Source organism: Scyliorhinus canicula, unplaced genomic scaffold (assembly GCF_902713615.1).
Source record: "Scyliorhinus canicula unplaced genomic scaffold, sScyCan1.1, whole genome shotgun sequence".
NCBI lineage: Eukaryota > Metazoa > Chordata > Chondrichthyes > Carcharhiniformes > Scyliorhinidae > Scyliorhinus > Scyliorhinus canicula.
The window spans coordinates 23,449-41,369 of NW_024055852.1; the positions used below are offsets into that span (position 1 = coordinate 23,449).

Genomic DNA, 17,921 nt, shown 5'->3' on the forward strand with positions numbered 1-17,921 from the left:
CTAAAACACACAAACTCTCGCTTTTTCTCATACTCTCTCACACCCATCCACACACAAACAGACTCTTAAACACACTATCACACATGTACACGCTCTCGCACTCTCTCTCTCTGGCACACATACAAACAATGGCTCTCTCACATATCCACACAAAAACACTCTCTCGCACACACACTCTCTTGCACACAGACGCACTCTCTATCGTACACACATTGACAATTGCGCACACACATTATTTCTCTAACACACGCAGTCTCTCTCACAAAGACACTGCCGCTCTGTCACATACTCACTCACATATACACAGTCTGTCTCACACTCATTCTCTGACACGTTGTCTGTCTCTCACGAACATTCACACACAGTCTTTCTCGCTCTAATGACTCTCACACACACATTCTCACTCAGGCACACTCTCTGATATGCGCTCTCTCACAGTATTTCACTCGCACATACGTATTATATCCCTCTCCTGTACACCAGCCCTTTTACACATACATTCTCTCACACTTTCTCTCACTCATAGCCACTCCGTCACACACACAAACACACTGACACACCCACTGTCTCTCACACCAAGGCCAATCCACCAAACATTCATTTCTTTGGAATGTGGGAGGACACCAGATTACCCGGAGGGAACCCACAAAGACAGGGGAGAAAGTACAAATTCCACACAGACAGTCACCCAAGGCCGAAACTGAACACAGATCTCTGGGGCTTTGAGGAAGCAGTGCTAAGCGCCGTGCCACCGTGCTGCCCCAACTAGCGATTATAAATTATGTAGCTACAAGAACAGGTCAGAGGCTGGGAATCCTGCTGCGAAAAACTCACCTCACGCCTCCCCAAACCCTGTCCACCATCTGCAAAGCACACCTAATCAAGGCTCCTCGGACAGCATCTTCCTAATCTACAACTGCTACCATTGTTCCAGTTCTGAATGACATCAACATTTAGGCAGCTGCCCAGTGATCTACACTGCTGTCTGACATTACACAGCCGGTGTTACTGACAGTATTAAAGCAGCTGCCCAGTTATCTACACTGCTGTCTGACTGTACACAGCCGGTGTTACTGACAGTATTAAAGCAGCTGCCCAGTGATCTACACTGCTGTCTGACTGTACACAGCCGGTGTTACTGACAGTATTAAAGCAGCTGCCCAGTGATCTACACTGCTGTCTGACTGTACACAGCCGGTGTTACTGACAGTATTAAAGCAGCTGCCCAGTGATCTACACTGCTGTCTGACTGTACACAGCCGGTGTTACTGAAAGCTGATCAATGTGGAGAATCAGGACAGGATCGATGAAGAGGAAGAGGAGGAGGTGGGATGGTGGAGCCTAATGGAAGAGCCCCCAGCTCGGCTGTGGACAACAGGCAACAGAAAGCTGAGTCTGAGTGGAAAATTATCCTGAGAATCATAATTCACACGGGCATGGATTACCTGGCAATGATTATTCACTCTCCCCTCACTCACACACCCTTATCACTCACACACCCTCACTCACCTACCCTCACTCATTCACCGCACGCACCCACCTTCTCTCACCCACCCTCACTTGCTCACTCAGGCTCAGACACTCTCTCTCACACTCAACCACAAACCCTTAATCACCTATCCTTACTCACCCATTCTCATTCACTCACACTCAATCTCTCACTCACGCACACTCACCGAACCTCGCTGACCCAGCCGCACTCGCTTAAACTCACTCACTCACCTTCGCTTACCCTCATTCGCCCAACCTCACTCATCCATCCTCACTCTCTCAGCCTCTCTCACCCACCGTCACTCACCGACCCTCACTCAACCTCCCTCACCCGCACTCACTCATCTACCCACCCTCTTTCACACTCACTCAGTCATCCTCACCCATCCATTAACCTCCACGTACCTTCATTCACCCATCCTCGCTCACGCACCCTCACTCATCCTTACTCATTCAACGTCATTCACTCATCTTCACTCATCCACCTTCACTCACCCTCAATGATGCTCACTCACTAACCCTTCCTCACCCTCATTCACCCACTCTCACTCATCCATCCAGCCTCACACCCTCATTCACCAGCCTCACTCACACTCTCTCACCTTTACTAACTAACCCATCCTCGCTCATTCACCCTCACTCACCCTCATTCATGCGTCCTCACTCACTCACCCTAAAACACTCACCATCCCTCATGCACTCCCACACACCATCGCCCATTAACGCTCACTCACTCCCATTGAGCCATACTCACTCACCCTCATTTAGCCACACTCACTCACACACCCTTATTCACGAATCCTCAGTTACCCATACTCACTCACGATCACTCACCAATCCTTGCTCACCCACATATACGTATAGCTACCAAAGAGTCATAAACATGTTCAAGCTAAAACACGGGACTAGTTGTGTGCCAAACACCATGAGCAGCAAGTAATAGACAGCGCAAAGTGATTCCACAACTAACACATCAGATTTAAGCCCTGTCGTCCTGCCACATGCAGCCCTGAATTGTGCTGGACAATTAAATAACTCACAGGAGGATGAGGTTCCAGAAATATCCCCATCCTTAATTATGGAGGAGCTCAGCACATCTGTGCAAAAGACCAGACTGAAGTATTCACAACGATCTTGAGCCAGAAATGCCGAGTGGATGATCCATCTCCTTCTCTTCTGGCGGCCCCCAGAATCACAGATGTCAGTCTTCAGCCAATACAATTCAGTCCACGTGATAACAAGACATGGCTGAAGGCATTGGATACTGCAAAGGCTATGGGCCCTGGCAACATTCCGGCAACACTACTGAAGGCTTGTGGTATAGAATAATAATAATAATCCTTCTTGTCACAAGTAGGCTTACATTAACACTGCAATGAAGTTACTGCGAAAAGCCCCGAGTCACCACATTCCGGTGCCTGTTCGGAGGGAGAATTCAGAAAGTCCAAATTACCTAACCTGCTGGACCCCAAGCTGTTCCAGTACAGCGACAACACTGGCATCTACCGGCAATATGGAAAATTGCCCAGGTGTTGTCCTGTACACAAGAACCAGGACAAATCCAACCCACCAATTACTGCCCTATCAGACTACTCTCAATTATCAGAAAATTGATGTAAGCAGCCATCGAAAATGCTATCCAATGGCACTTACTCAGTAATAACCTGCTCACGGACGCTCAGTTTGGGCTCCACCAGGGTCACTCGGCCCCTGACCACATTACAGCCTTGGTTCAAACATGGACAAAAGCGCTGAATGCCAGAGGTGAGGTGAGAGTGTCTGCCCTTGACATCAAGGCAGCACTTGACCAAATATGGCATCCAGGAGCCCTAGAAAAACTGGAGTCAATGGGAAGCAGAGGGGAAACTGTGCGCTGGTTGGAGTCATGGCCTGCACAAAGGAAGATGGTTGCGGTGGTTGGAGGTCAATCATCTCAACTCCAGTAGTTCTTCAGGGTAGTGTCCGAGGACCAAACTATCCCCAGCTTCTTCATTTATGACCTCCCATCCAATATAAGGTCAGAAGTGGGGGTGTTCGCAGATGACTGCACAATGTTCAGCACCATTCACGTCTCCTCAGGTAATGAAGAAGTCCATGTCCAAACGCAGTAAAACGTGGAAAATTTCCAAGCGTAGGCTGAAAAGTCACAAGTTACAGTCGTGCAACACAAGTGTCAGGCAGTGGCCATCTCTTACAAGAGAGGATCTAACCATCACTTCTTGACATTCAACGTCATTACCTACGGTGCAGCCCCCACAATCAACATCCTGGGAGTTACCATTGATCAGAAACTGAAGAGGATAAGCCACATTAATACTGTGGCTACCAGAACAAATCAAAAGCTAGAAATCCTACGGCGGGTAACTCACCTCCTGACCCCCCCTCAAAAGCCTGGGTCCGCCATCTACAAGGCACAAAGCAGGAGTGTAATGTAATACTCTCCACTTGCCCAGTTGAATACAGCTCCAACAACATTCAAGCAGCTCGATAACGTCCAGGACAAAGCAGCCAGTTCACAGCGCCAGGGTCCGAGGTTCGATTCCCGGCTTGGGTCACTGTCTGTGCGGAGTCTGCACGTTCTCCCCGTGGGTTTCCTCCGGGTGCTCCGGTAGGTGAGTTGGACAGTCTGAATTCTCACTCAGTGTACCCAAACAGGTGTCAGAATGCGACGACTACGGGATTTTCAAAGTAAGCTCATTGCAGTGTTAATGTAAGCTTACTTGTGACACTAATAAAGATTACTATTATTATAAGCTCACTCACCCAGGCTCATTGACTCACTCTCACTCATACTCTAACCCTCACTGACCGACCCTCAGTCAACCACCCTCACTAACCTACCCTCACTCGCCAAAACAAATTCACTCCCACTCACTCACCCTCCTTCCCACATGCTCACTGAGTCCCCCTCACACATTCAGCTGCATTCATTCACTCAAACTCCCTCCATCATCATCTCTCACTCTCTCAATCTCGCTCGTCCACCCACACTTACTCATTCCCACGCACCTTAATCATTCAAGTACACTTACTCATCCTCACACACCTTATTCATTCATCCACACTTACTCATCCTCACACACCTTATTCATTCATCCACACTTACTCATCCTCACACACCTTATTCATTCACCCACCCTTACTCATCCTCATGCACCTTATTCATTCAGCCACCCTCACTCGTCCTCACACACCTTATTCTTTCACCCACTCTCACTCGTCCTCGCACACCTTATTCATTCACCTACCTTTACTCGTCCTCGCACACCTTATTCTTTCACCCACTCACTCATCCTCACACACCTTATTAATTCACCCACCCTTACTCGTCCTCGCACACGTTATTCATTCAGCCACTCTCACTCATCCTCACACACCTTATTCATTCACCCACCCTTACTCGTCCTTGCACACGTTATTCATTCAGCCACTCTCACTCATCCTCACACACCTTATTCTTTCATCCACCCTCACTCATCCTCACACACCTTATTCATTCAGCCACTCTCACTCATCCTCACACACCTTATTCTTTCATCCACCCTCACTCATCCTCACACACCTTATTCATTCAGCCACTCTCACTCATCCTCACACACCTTATTCATTCACCTACCCTTACTCATCCTCACACACCTTATTCATTCATCCACTCTCACTCATCCTCACACACCTTATTCATTCATCCACTCTCACTCATCCTCGCACACCTTATTCATTCACCTACCCTTACTCGCACGCTCATCTAACCTTACTCACACAGCCTCAGCAACTCACTTACAATCAGTCACTCGCCCTCTATATCCACCGTCATTAGCTCACCTCCACTTACTCACTCACCCACTCTCCAGTCCCTCACTCACTTACCCTTACACGCACTCTTCGTAACTCACTCTCACTCACCTCAGTAACCCGCCAAGTAACTCAACTCACTCAATCACCAACTCTAATCCGTTCACCCTCGCTCATTCACTCTCACTCACCGATCCTCTATCATCATTCCTCACTCCTTCACACTCATTCACCCTCATTCAACAAGCCTTTATGACCCACCCTCACTCATCCGCACATCCCACCCAGACAGGGGGAAGTACCAGGCGCCGAGGTAAAGTGAAAATAAGCAGGACAATTGCACATCACCTGGGGCAGCAGGGTAGCATGGTGGTTAGCATAAATGCTTCACAGCTCCAGGGTCCCAGGTTCGATTCCCGGCTGGGTCACTGTCTGTGTGGAGTCTGCACGTCCTCCCCCTGTGTGCGTGGGTTTCCTCCGGGTGCTCCGGTTTCCTCCCACAGTCCAAAGATGTGCGGGTTAGGTGGATTGGCCATGCTAAATTGCCCGTAGTGGCCTAATAAAAGTAAGGTTAAGGGGGGGGGGTTGTTGGGCTACAGGTATAGGGTGGATACGTGGGTTTGAGTGGGGTGATCATGGCTCGGCACAACATTGAGGGCCGAAGGGCCTGTTCTGTGCTGTACTGTTCTATGTTCTATGTTCTACCTGAGAAAAGTGCAGAGAGGCTGAGGAAAGTGCAGAGAGCCTGAAAAATGGCAGAGTTGGGGAGCAATGCAGAGGACCAGTGGCAAATGCAGGAAAAGTGAATAGATTCAGATGATGCTACAAGACGTCTTGGCGAAACTGGTGGCAGCTGGAAAGCGCAGTGAGCTGGTTATCGGGAGAAGGCAGAATGTCGAAATAACACTACAATCAGCTGAGCCACGATCTTAATAAATTGCGGAGGAGGCTCGTGGGACCCAGTGGACGATTCCTGCTACTGTATTGAAGTACACGAAACCAGGATTACAGATTACAGAATATCTTGAACACTACGCAAATTTGGGGTTTCATGTTCATTACGTAAATATTCATTCGAGGGATTTTTGAAGCCAAGTCACTATTCGCTGTGAGATGAATGGTAGTGAAAGGAGAGGAGGTGGCATCGGTCAGTTTGAACATGAGCAATTTGTAAAACTGCAAGATATAAATGAAGAGAACCTTCTTTATCACTAAGTGCTGTTGTTTCAGAAATAAATTGTGGCACAAATAATGCAGTAAATTGCCTGCTCTTCTCTATTAATCCAACGAATGGTGCGTCATTCAAGTGAAATTGCATTTTATTTGTTGTGAAGTGATAGAGACGGAAAAATAGATGTGAGTTTCTAAAGAGAGAACAAACAGGTGGTGATTCCAAAATTATGGAACTAATAGAAGCTTAAATCTGGCTGTGGGATTTAATTAGAATATTTTAGGATAATTTAATTTTCCCGGTCAAATTTTGAAATGTTTGGTTACTGAAAAATCACAAATAACAGAGTCTAACTTGTTGAATGGGCCATTCTCTCCCAGCAACACCGTCTCCGCCCACTCTCTACAGCCTGGTCTCCTCCTGTCAGCAACACAACACCAATGGCTCCATGACCTACGGCTGTTTGGCGATGGACTACTCCCCAGAAATCACCAGCCTTACCTGGAAGAAAGATGGGCAGCTGATCACCAACGGAGTTCAGAAATACCCGTCAGTGAGAAACAAGAAGGGAACCTACACCCTGAGCAGCCAGTTAATCATCACCGAGTCAGAGGGGGGATGCAGCAACATCAGCTGTGAGGTTCGACATAGCGGCTCAGACAAGAGCATGGAAATGACATGTAAGTGTTGTAGAAACTGTGACAAATAGAACAGTTATGATTCCCTTGTATAGGGTCTTGGTTAGAACACACTAATACTAATCTGCATTGTCTTGATCCCACGAAATTCCAGGTTAGTGTCTACTGACCGCTAAATAGCTTTTTAAGTATGAGGTTGTTTGATTTATTCTCAATTTCGTCTGTAAGAAATGTCTAACTTGTGCTTCTTGAAGGCCCTCCACCTGTCAACACTCCAAATGTTCTCCTCACCGTGAGTTTCCGTGACAAAATCATAAGACAGAAATTTGCAATCATCGTCTGTTCAATCATCCATTTCCGTCCAAAGTCAATGACGGTGAAGTGGCTGAAGAATGGACAACCCATGGGTTCAGGAATTGTCACCTCTCCCGCCTGTGAAGTGAACGGGAACTTCTCGGTGAGCAGTCGGCTGACCGTCTCCGCTGGGGAATGGTTCAGCAAAGCGGTCTATACCTGCCAGGTCATTCATCGAGAGGTCACCCAAAATCACAACATCATCGCATCTGGTAAGAGACACAAACAGGAAACAATAAATCATCCTGAACTCGGATGTAGATCAATATCAGGAATTTGTTGAAGTTAGTATAAAGCACAGAACAACTTCTAATATACTGCCATGTAGTTTGTGTTTCATTCTGATGTAAGAGCTGCATTAGGATTGCTCAACATTCAGGATGTTATAAGAAGAGCAAAGAATATTTCCTCTACTTTTAAGCCATTTAGTGAGTGAGGTGGACTTGATGTCAGCATTATCCTGAGACAGCTGATTATATTTGAGAGGCAGTGGGTGTCTGGAACCCTTTACTGATAACAACTCCGGGTAAAGTGTTGGAAAGTTCATCCAACCTATTTTTAAATCAGCCTTCGGCATTAGGTTTCTGAGATCAGGACTGGAATATTTGTATTGGGAATGCTGCAATACTGATTCGTTAGAATGATATCGTGGCTGACTGTATTTCACAATGAGAATAGTTTTCACAAATCAAACTGGTTTGCCATTGTGTATAGACGATTAAGAGCGATCGTTTGAGATTGATATTTCTAAGTTGATTTATTCCCATTTAGAGAGTGAAGGCTGAATCCTGCTGTCCTGATTCTGAAGCTGAAACTTGGGTTGATTTCCACTTTTTTCAATCACAGATCTTTCCCCTTGCACTGATGCCTCAGTAACAATACTGCCACCGCCAATAGAACAGGTCTTACTGGAGGCGACTGTAACCTTAACCTGCGTCATTTCGAATGCTCCCTATGGAGTCAACGTGTCCTGGAGTGAAGCGAAGAAGCCGCTGAAATCAGAGATTGCCGACCAGCCTGGGGCAGATACTGAGAGCGTGGTCAGCAAATTAAACATCTCCACACAAGCCTGGCTGAGTGGGGCTGTGTTTGACTGTGTGGCGAGCCATCAGGACCTGCCAACTCCTTTAAGAAATTCCATGCGTAAGAAAATAGGTGAGTGGAGAGATTGGAGCAATAAGTGAGCCATTGTGTCCATTCCAAGTGACAGCGCAACGGTGAATATTCAGTGTATTTCTGGTCTATTCGGATTTCCACTAACTAAATACTCTTGGCCTCTAGACCTTATGGGGGGAATTGATATGCAGATGAATGAACAGTGAATTGAAGGCGGTGATATTGGGTTTTGATAGAGAAAGACCATCGACTAGAAGACGTAAGAGCAGACTGAGGCCATTGGGCCCATCGAGGCTGCCCGGCTTTCAGTGAGAGCATGACTGATCTGATATAATCCTCAATTCTACTTTCTCGCGGTAACCCCTCATCCCTTAATTTATTTACTCATTAGAAATCTGTACATCTCAGCTTTAAACATACTTTACGACCCAATTCCCACATCTTATCTCTGTTAAAGATTTCCTCAGGTTCACTATCCTCTGCGAGAAGAAATTCCTCCTCTTATTTGTCTTAACTGGGCGACCCCTTACTTTGAGATTGTACCCTCTGGTTCTAGACTCTGCCACAAGGAAAGCAACCACTCAGTATCTACCCTGTCAAACCTGCTGAGGATCTTTTATGTCTGATTAGGTTCCCTGAATTATTCTAATCCCCAGTGAGTGCACGCCCAATCTACTCAACCCCTCCTCATAATAAAATCCCTCCATACCCGGGCTCAACATCATGAAGATTCTCTGAACTGCTTCCCAAATCAGTATGCCTTCATTAGATAAGGGCACCAAAACTGTTCAAAGTAAATCAGGTGTGGTCTAACTAGTGTACTGTTAGTTTTAGCAAAACGTTCCTATTTTTATATTCCTTTCCTTTAAAATAAAGGTCAACATTCAATTTGACTTCCCTATTACCTTCAGAACTTGCATGCTAGATCTTTGTGATTTATGTGTGAGATCCCCCCCAAATCTATTTGTGCTGCAGTTCTCTGCAGTCTTTCTCCATCTAAATAAAATTGAACTATTTTGTTCCTCCTATGAAACTGTTCAGTCTCACATTTTCCGACGTTATATTCCATCCGCCAAGTCACTTAACCTGTCTCTGTCCCTCTGTAGATTATCTGTGTTATCCTCACCACTTGCCTTCCTACCAATTTGTGTCATCCGCAAACTTGGCAATAATAGTCACTTATCAAACGCTGTTTTGGAATTCATGCATATCAAATCTATTGTTTCCCATTTCTCTTGCCTGCTCCTCACCACCTCAAAAAATATAATAAATTTGTCAGACTATTACATCCGTTCTAATGGACTCTAATGGTTTCCCACTGACAGATGTTAAGGTCACTGGTCTATAGTTAGCTGTTTTCTTCACCCTCCTTTTTGAATAAGATTGGCAGTGTTACAATCCTGTGGGAGTAAGGTGCGGGGGGAGGGGAGCCAGGTGTGGAGCTTCTACACCAGCACAGGACAGTTGGGCTGAATGGCCTGTTTCCCTGCTGTTTGCTTTGTGCAACTTTCCAGTCCCAAAGCCGTACATTTTCAGGAAACATTATTGTGTCCACCTCTGCTCCGAGCTGGGAAACCGGACAGATCCCAAAGTGGAAAATGGAAACCTTCAAAATCCAACACAAAACACATTTCTCCCACATCTAACCCGCGGTTCCATTGTCTCCGGAATTCTCCATTTTATTGATATTTATTGTACATTTTCTGCAGATCCCAATCCGCGGGAACCGTCCGTCTCTGTCCTCCGGCCCTCGGCTGAAGACGTCTCCGCTCAGAGATTCGTCTCCCTCAGCTGCTTAGTGAGAGGTTTCTCCCCCCGAGAGATCTTCGTCAAGTGGACCGTCAATGACAAGCCGGTGAATCCCGGGAACTACAAGAACACCGAGGTGATGGCGGAGAACGGCAATAGCTCCTTCTTCATGTACAGCCTGTTATCCATTGCAGCGGAGGAGTGGGCCAGCGGCGCTTCTTACTCCTGTGTGGTGGGACATGAAGCCATCCCCTTGAAGATCATCAACAGAACGGTTGATAAATCCAGCGGTAAACCCAGTTTTGTGAACATTTCCCTCGCTCTGATGGACACCGTTAATTCATGTCAATGAGAATCTATCACATTTCAAACATCAATAAATAATAATAAAGGTTTATTTCCCCCCTACAATTGTGATTTAAATACACAACCGCTTAATTAATGGTGCTTCCGGTTTGCTGATGTTAGATTTGTTTAATGAGACCCAGATTTCTACAGGTCTCTGACCAACGAGTTGTAAAACCCGCACTCGCAGATACACCCTGTGTTAGAGTCTAATTTAAACTCAGTCATTCCAGGATTCAGCATAATATCGTCTTCGACTTTCCTCCCGCTGAGGAGAAATCGGATAATTCCCATTTCAGACGAACAGACTCATGGCATTGAGATCTCAGTGTTCCTAATTCTCAGATTGTCCATCCCTTTAAGATTGATGTCAGTTGCTGCATCACACCCACTGGGACCTGAATTGACGGTTTCACACAAACATGGACCAACAATCCCCCGTCAAAGGGACGGGAAAGCGAAATCGTTTTTTTTTTGTTTCAGTTCCCAATCATTTTTCTTCCAATTGAGGGGCAATTTAGCGTGGCCAATCCGCCTACCCTGAACATCTTTGGGCTGTTGGGGTGATACGCACGCAGATACGGGGAGAATGTGCAAACCCCACACGGACAGTGATCTGGGGCCGCGATCGATCCGAGTTCCACTGCGCCGCGAGGCAACGGTGCTAACCACAATGCCACTGTAGCGCCCACTGGAAAGCGAAATAGTTAACCCACTGTACCCCACTACCACAACAAAGAGAGGAGGGACATTACTTAACCCACTGGACTGCCACTTGCACCAAAAAGAGATGAAGAGCATTAGTTAACCACTGTACCCACACTTCCCAAAAGAGGGGGTGGGGCAGATATTAACCCACTTTATCCTGTCTCCCCCACAAAGAGCGATTAACCTATTTCACCTCCACGCTCCCGACCACCATACGAGGAGTAAGGTCACTACTGTATCTCCAAGTGCACAACAGGGGAACCCAAAGGGAATTTGCGTAGCTGACCAGAGAGAAGAAGAAAATAACTTACTATCCTCACATTCCACAAGCATGGAGTTTGGGAGTGGACGGATATCTACTCTATGGACTGACATTGCAAGACGGCTTGCAGATTACTGGCTGAAGGTTTTAAAAGACGATCATGTTTAAGATATTCTTAAGATATCAATTTGTGCAACATAATTTGAACTTTTTAAGCACTCTTTTTCCCTCTTATCCGTATGTCAAGGATGATTCCCCATCATCCAAACTGGTGATTGGGTTGTCCCTGGGTTTCCACGGTTCTCTCCTGAAGCACCTCAATGTATTTTTGCATTAGGTCACCTTGCACAAAACAGATGCACAGTCCAACATATTCTACATTGGCAGGCACAATACCCAGAACTGGCAAAGCTATAGGGAGCTGATACAAATTCACAGACACACAGATAAACAGACACAAACACTACGCATACATGCACACGTACATACACCCACAGACATACACTCGCGCACACACACAAATACACACACACATCGAACCCCATGCGTTAGCATAAACCCTGGCACATCGAAACACGAAAACAGACGCAAACATTTTTTTTATAAATGTTTTTTATTGAGTTTTCATGTTTTATATATGACAAGTTACAAATTATTAGAGAGATAAAAAGAAAACACAAAAATTTAACATGTATATTTACAGGTAAGCATCTTTATAACAACAATTGTGGCTGCCCCCTTTAGCCAGCACACATATTTTACATTCCCCAATATGGCCGAGGCACATGTTTATAGGCATTTATTTATAGTTTGGTTTTGGGCCTTAGCTTGCAATCAAACCCCCATAACGAACCCGTAACCCCCCCCCCCCCCTCCCCCCCCCCCCCCCCGCTACCTTCCCCCGATTCCCGTCCATTTTCCCCTGGTTCTTGGCCACCCGACTATTCTTCCTTTTGTACGTTGGCCACAAACAGGTCCCAGAACAGTTGCATGAATGGCTCCCACGTTCTATGGAAGCCGCCGTCTGACCCTCGGATGGCGAATTTGATTTTCTCCATTTGGAGAGATTCCGAGAGGTCGGACAGCCAGTCTGCAGCTCTGGGCGGTGCTGCTGACCGCCAGCCAAACAGGATTCTACGGCGAGCGATCAGGGAGGCAAAGGCAAGGGCGTCCGCCCTCCTCCCCAGGAATAGATCTGGCTGGTCTGAAACCCCGAAGACCGCCACTATCGGGCACGGTTCCACCCTCACCCCCACCACTTTGGACATAACCTCGAAGAAGGCTGTCCAGTAATCCACAAGTCTGGGGCAAGACCAGAACATGTGGGCGTGGTTGGCCGGGCCTCTTTGGCACCGTTCACATCTGTCCTCCACCTCCGGGAAGAACCTGCTCATACGGTTTCTCATTAAGTGGGCTCTATGTACCACTTTTAGTTGCGTCAGGCTGAGCCTTGCGCATGTGGAGGTGGAGTTGACCCTATGCAGTGCTTAACATGTGCAAACATAAGATTAGGGAGGTTATGCTGCAATTGTATAAGGTGTTAGTGAGGCCACACCTGGAGTATTGTGTTCAGTTTTGGTCTCCTTACTTGAGAAAGGACATACTGGCACTGGAGGGTGTGCCGAGGAGATTCACTAGGTTAATCCCAGATCTGAACGGGTTGGATTACGAGGAGAGGTTGAGTAGACTGGGACTGTACTCGTTGGAATTTAGAAGGATGAGGGGGCATTTTATAGAAACATATAAAATTATGAAGGGAATAGATAGGATAGATGAGGGCAGGTTGTTTCCACTGGTGGGTGAAAGCAGAACTAGGGGGCATAGCCTCAAAATAAGGGGACGTAGATTTAAAACTGGGTTTAGGAGGAACTTCTTCACCCAAAGGGTTGTGAATCTATGGAATTCCTTGCCCAGTGAAGCAGTTGAGGCTCCTTCATTACATGTTTTTAAGGTAAAGATAGATAGTTTTTGAAGAATAAAGGAATTAAGGGTTCTGGTGTTCGGGCAGGAAAGTGGAGCTGAGTCCACAAAAGATCAGCCATGATCTCATTGAATGGTGGAGCAGGCTCGAGGGGCCAGATGGCCTACTCCTGCTCCTAGTTCTTATGTTCTTATATAACATACACACAAACACAAAAAGCACAAGTATAAACACACACACGTGCGCGCACACACACATACACAAATACACACACAAGCAAGCACACGAATATGCACGTACACCCTCATGAATACACAGATATACAAAGGTGAAAACATAAACATATAAAGCCAGACAAGCAGGATGTGCTGGAAATTTTGAAAAGCATAGATAAGTCCCCTGGGCCAGACGGAACATATCCAAAGTTACTACGGGAAGCGAGGGAGAGATTGATGCGCCGTTGGCGATGATCTTTGCGTCCTCACTCTGCACTGGAGTAATACAGGATGATTGGACTGAGGCGAATGTTGTTCCCCTGTTCAAGAAAGGGAATAGGAAAATCCCTGGGAATTACACACAAGTCCGTCTTACATCTGTGGTGAGCAAAAAACTGGAATGGATTCTGAGAGATGGGATTTATGATTATTTAGAACATCATAGTTTGATTAAAGATCATCAAGATGGCATTGTGAGGGCAGGTCATGAAAATGAAAATCGCTTATTGTCACAAGTAGGCTTCAATGAAGTTACTGTGAAAAGCCCCTAGTCGCCACATTCCGGCGCCTGTCCGGGGAGGCTGGTACGGGAATCGAACCATGCTGCTGGCCTGCTTGGTCTGCTTTAAAAGCCAGCGATTTAGCCCAGTGAGCTAAACCCGCCCCTATTGACCCCATTGAGGTCATGCCTCACAAGCCTCATTCAATTCTTTGAGGTTGTGACGAGACACATTGATGAAGGTCGAGCAGTGGATGTGGTGTATATGGATTTCATTAAGGCATTTGATAAGGTTCCACATGATAGGCTCATTCAGAATGTCAGGAGGCATGGGATACAGGGAAATTTGGCTGTCTGGATACAGAATTGGCTGGCCAATAGAATACAGTGGGTGGTAGTGGATGGAAGGTATTCCACCTGGATGTCGGTGACCAGTCGTGTCCCGCATGGATCTGTTCTGGGACCTCTGCACATTGTGGTTCTTGTAAATGACTTGGATGAGGAAGTGGAAGGGTCGGTCAGTAAGTCTGCCGATGACCTGAAGGTTGATGGAGTTGTTGATAGTGTTGAGGGCTGTTGCAGATTACAACAGGACATTGACAGGATGCAGAGCTGGGCTGAGAAGTGGCAGATGGAGTTCAACCTGGATAAATGTGAAGAGATTCATTTTGGAAGGTCGAATTTTAATACTGAATACAGGGTTAAAGGCAGGATTTTTGGAAGTGTGGAGGAACTTCCAAGTTGGGGTCCAAGTACATAGATCCCTCAAAGTTGCCACCCAGGTTAACAGAGTTGTTAAGAAGGCGTATGTTGTGTTGGCTTTAATTAACAGGGGGATTGAGTTTAAGATCCGCAAGGTTTTTCTGCAGCTTTATAAAACCACACTTGAAATATTGTGTCCAGTTTTGATCGCCACATTATAGGAAGAATGTGGATGCTTTGGAGAGAGTGCAGAGGAGATTTACTAGAATGCAGCCTGGACTGGAGGGCATGTCTGATGAAGAAAGGTTGAGGGAGCTAAGGCTTTTTTCACTGGAACAAAGAAGGAAGAGAGGTGACTTGATAGAGGTGTACAAGGTGATGACATGCATGGATAGAATGGATCGCCAGAGACTTTTCCCGAAGGCGGAAATGGCTGTTGTGAGGGGACATAATTTTAAGGAGATTAGAGGGAGGTGGAGGGGAGATGCCACAGGTAGTTTATTTACGCAGAGAGTGGTGGGTGCGTGGAATGCACTACCAGCGGAGGTGGTGGACTCAGAGTCATTTTGGAGATTTAAGCGACTCTTGGACAGGCACTTGGACAGCAGTAAATTGAAGGGGTGTAGGTTCGGTTGATCTTAGGTTACGATAAATGGTCGGCACAACATTGTGGGTCAAAGGGCCTGTACGGTGCTGCACTGTTCACTGTTCTATGTTCTAAGCAGACTGAGAAGGACATGAAAGTCAAAGGTAGGGGTGCTCTGGCGCAGTGGTTAGCACTGTTGCCTTACGGGGTCAAGGATCCGTGTTCGATCCCAGCCCCGGGTCACTGTCCGTGTGGAGTTTACACATTCTCCCCGCGTCTGTGTGGCACAGCCCAAATATGTGCAGGGCAGGTGGATTGGCCAGGCTAAATTGCCCGTTAATTGGAAAAAAATTAATGAGGTACTTTTGTATTAAAGTAAAAGAAACACAAATGTAACCAATAACATGCACTTTCGCACAAATTCACGATGACAGAAATGTAGCAATTAAGACAAACACAATCATCCCCATTAATACACTTATCGGCACACACAGACACATATTAGCAGACTCGTATACATGCTACCACAAATACACAGGGCCACGTCAATCGTTATAAACAACCATCAACGCATAAAGAGCAATGTTGCCACATAGCACCAGGGACCCGGGTCGAATTCCGTCCTTGGGTGATTGTCTGTGCGGAGTTTACACATTCTCCCCGTGTCAGCGTTGGTTTCCTCCGTGTTCTCCCGTTTCCCCCACAGTCCAAAGATGTGAGGTTAGATGAATTGTACATGGTAAATTTCCCCTTAATGTTCAAAAGGTAAGGTTGGGTTCTGAGGTTATGTGTATAGGGCGGGGGTATACGCCAATGTATGGTGCTCTTTCGGAGGGTCAGTGCAGACACGATGGGCCGAATGGCCTCCTTCTGCAGTGCAGGGATTCCATGATGATGATTGCATGATGAGATATACGGTTAACAAACACACACGCACAGCCGCACACACACACATGCAGACACATTTATGCAGATACAAACATGAAGAAACTGACATGCATGTGGAACACAAAAAGACACATTAACACACATATTAGTAGGCAGGGAAGCATGGACATGTTAACACAGATATTAGAATATAAACATAAACTTCAACACATAAACACACAACAACAATACACTCATATGTACGCATTGACAGAAGATGAACAAAATGTACACACAGATGCTGGCACACAAATACACAGATCAATACTCATTGACACATGAACACACAGTGAACTAACACAGTTGTCTGGACACACAACAGAAGATTAAAGCAGTACAGAAGATCCGCATCCACACAGACACAAATACTAAAGAAAGAACACAAGCGTGAGGCAAAGTAAAATTCAAGCCTACGATTAACTGGACATTCCCTACAAGTGTCCCTATTACATAAAGATCCGACAAACACAATGTAACAATGTTCTTACTGAGGAACGGTTGAAGTCAATGGCGTGCCAAGTGTTTCCTTCAGAAGTAAACAAACAAGATGGGAACTCACATCCGAGATCTTAAAAAGCAACATTCACAGTTTACAAATAAGGATCTCAGTGAACCTCCCTCAATATCCATCATAATATTCTCCAATCACAGATCATGTGAAATTATTCAGCTGATCAGCTGATTCTGAAGAAAAGTTGTCATCCTTTCGGATGGGGATTGTATGAGGAATGTAAAGGAAGAACAGCTGTTGGTATAGGTACAGAGATCGGTTGCTGATAGTCAGGAACTCAATGGTCGCGATGCAATGACAAATATATCAGAGAATGAATTATCAACTCAAGGAATTGAAATGAGAATATTAACAATATATCCTGGATTAATAAGCAATCTGATTATATTTATTCGGCTCTATCCCCATAGATACCACAGACCACACCTGGACTGAAGACGATGAGGATGATAACGGGAACATCTGGACAACCGCTTCCACATTCATCACCCTGTTCTTCCTGAGCATTTCCTACAGCGCTGCAGTCACTCTGGTGAAGGTGAGAAGATTCAATCCACTCACACATCAAACTGACAGAAGCCGTTTAAAACATCTCTAAATGTTTTATTGATTAAAACCGCCAACATTAATGTCCCAAATCATAAACATCTGCTTCATTATTTTCTCTCTCTTTTACAGATCGAGTGATCGGTTGACTTTCGGATGCTGTAGATTTTCCTCAGCTGTTTATTATGATCTCTGTGTGACACAAATACAATATCTCCTCTTCTTGTCTCTAACAGTAAAATTCTCTCAGTTTTTTATTCTGTATCTATAACTGAGAGAATCGTGGACTGTATTTCTGTTTTCAGTTTAAAATGTACGAGATAATTATGGCTGTAATATAACTGTCGCTAATAATTCCCCGAAATCTCATGTCTAAATAAGTAACTTA

The 17,921-nt window shown here is 45.8% G+C and overlaps 1 gene segment (V, D, J or C); it reads left to right on the forward strand.

The window, feature by feature from the left end:
- The first annotated feature begins 6,902 nt into the window (after window positions 1–6,902).
- LOC119961225 lies at window positions 6,903–17,682 on the forward strand. The segment is given in 4 exon segments: window positions 6,903–7,134; window positions 7,347–7,658; window positions 8,293–8,601; window positions 17,666–17,682. Coding segments are annotated over 4 exon segments (870 nt in total).
- The last annotated feature ends 239 nt before the right edge of the window (window positions 17,683–17,921 follow it).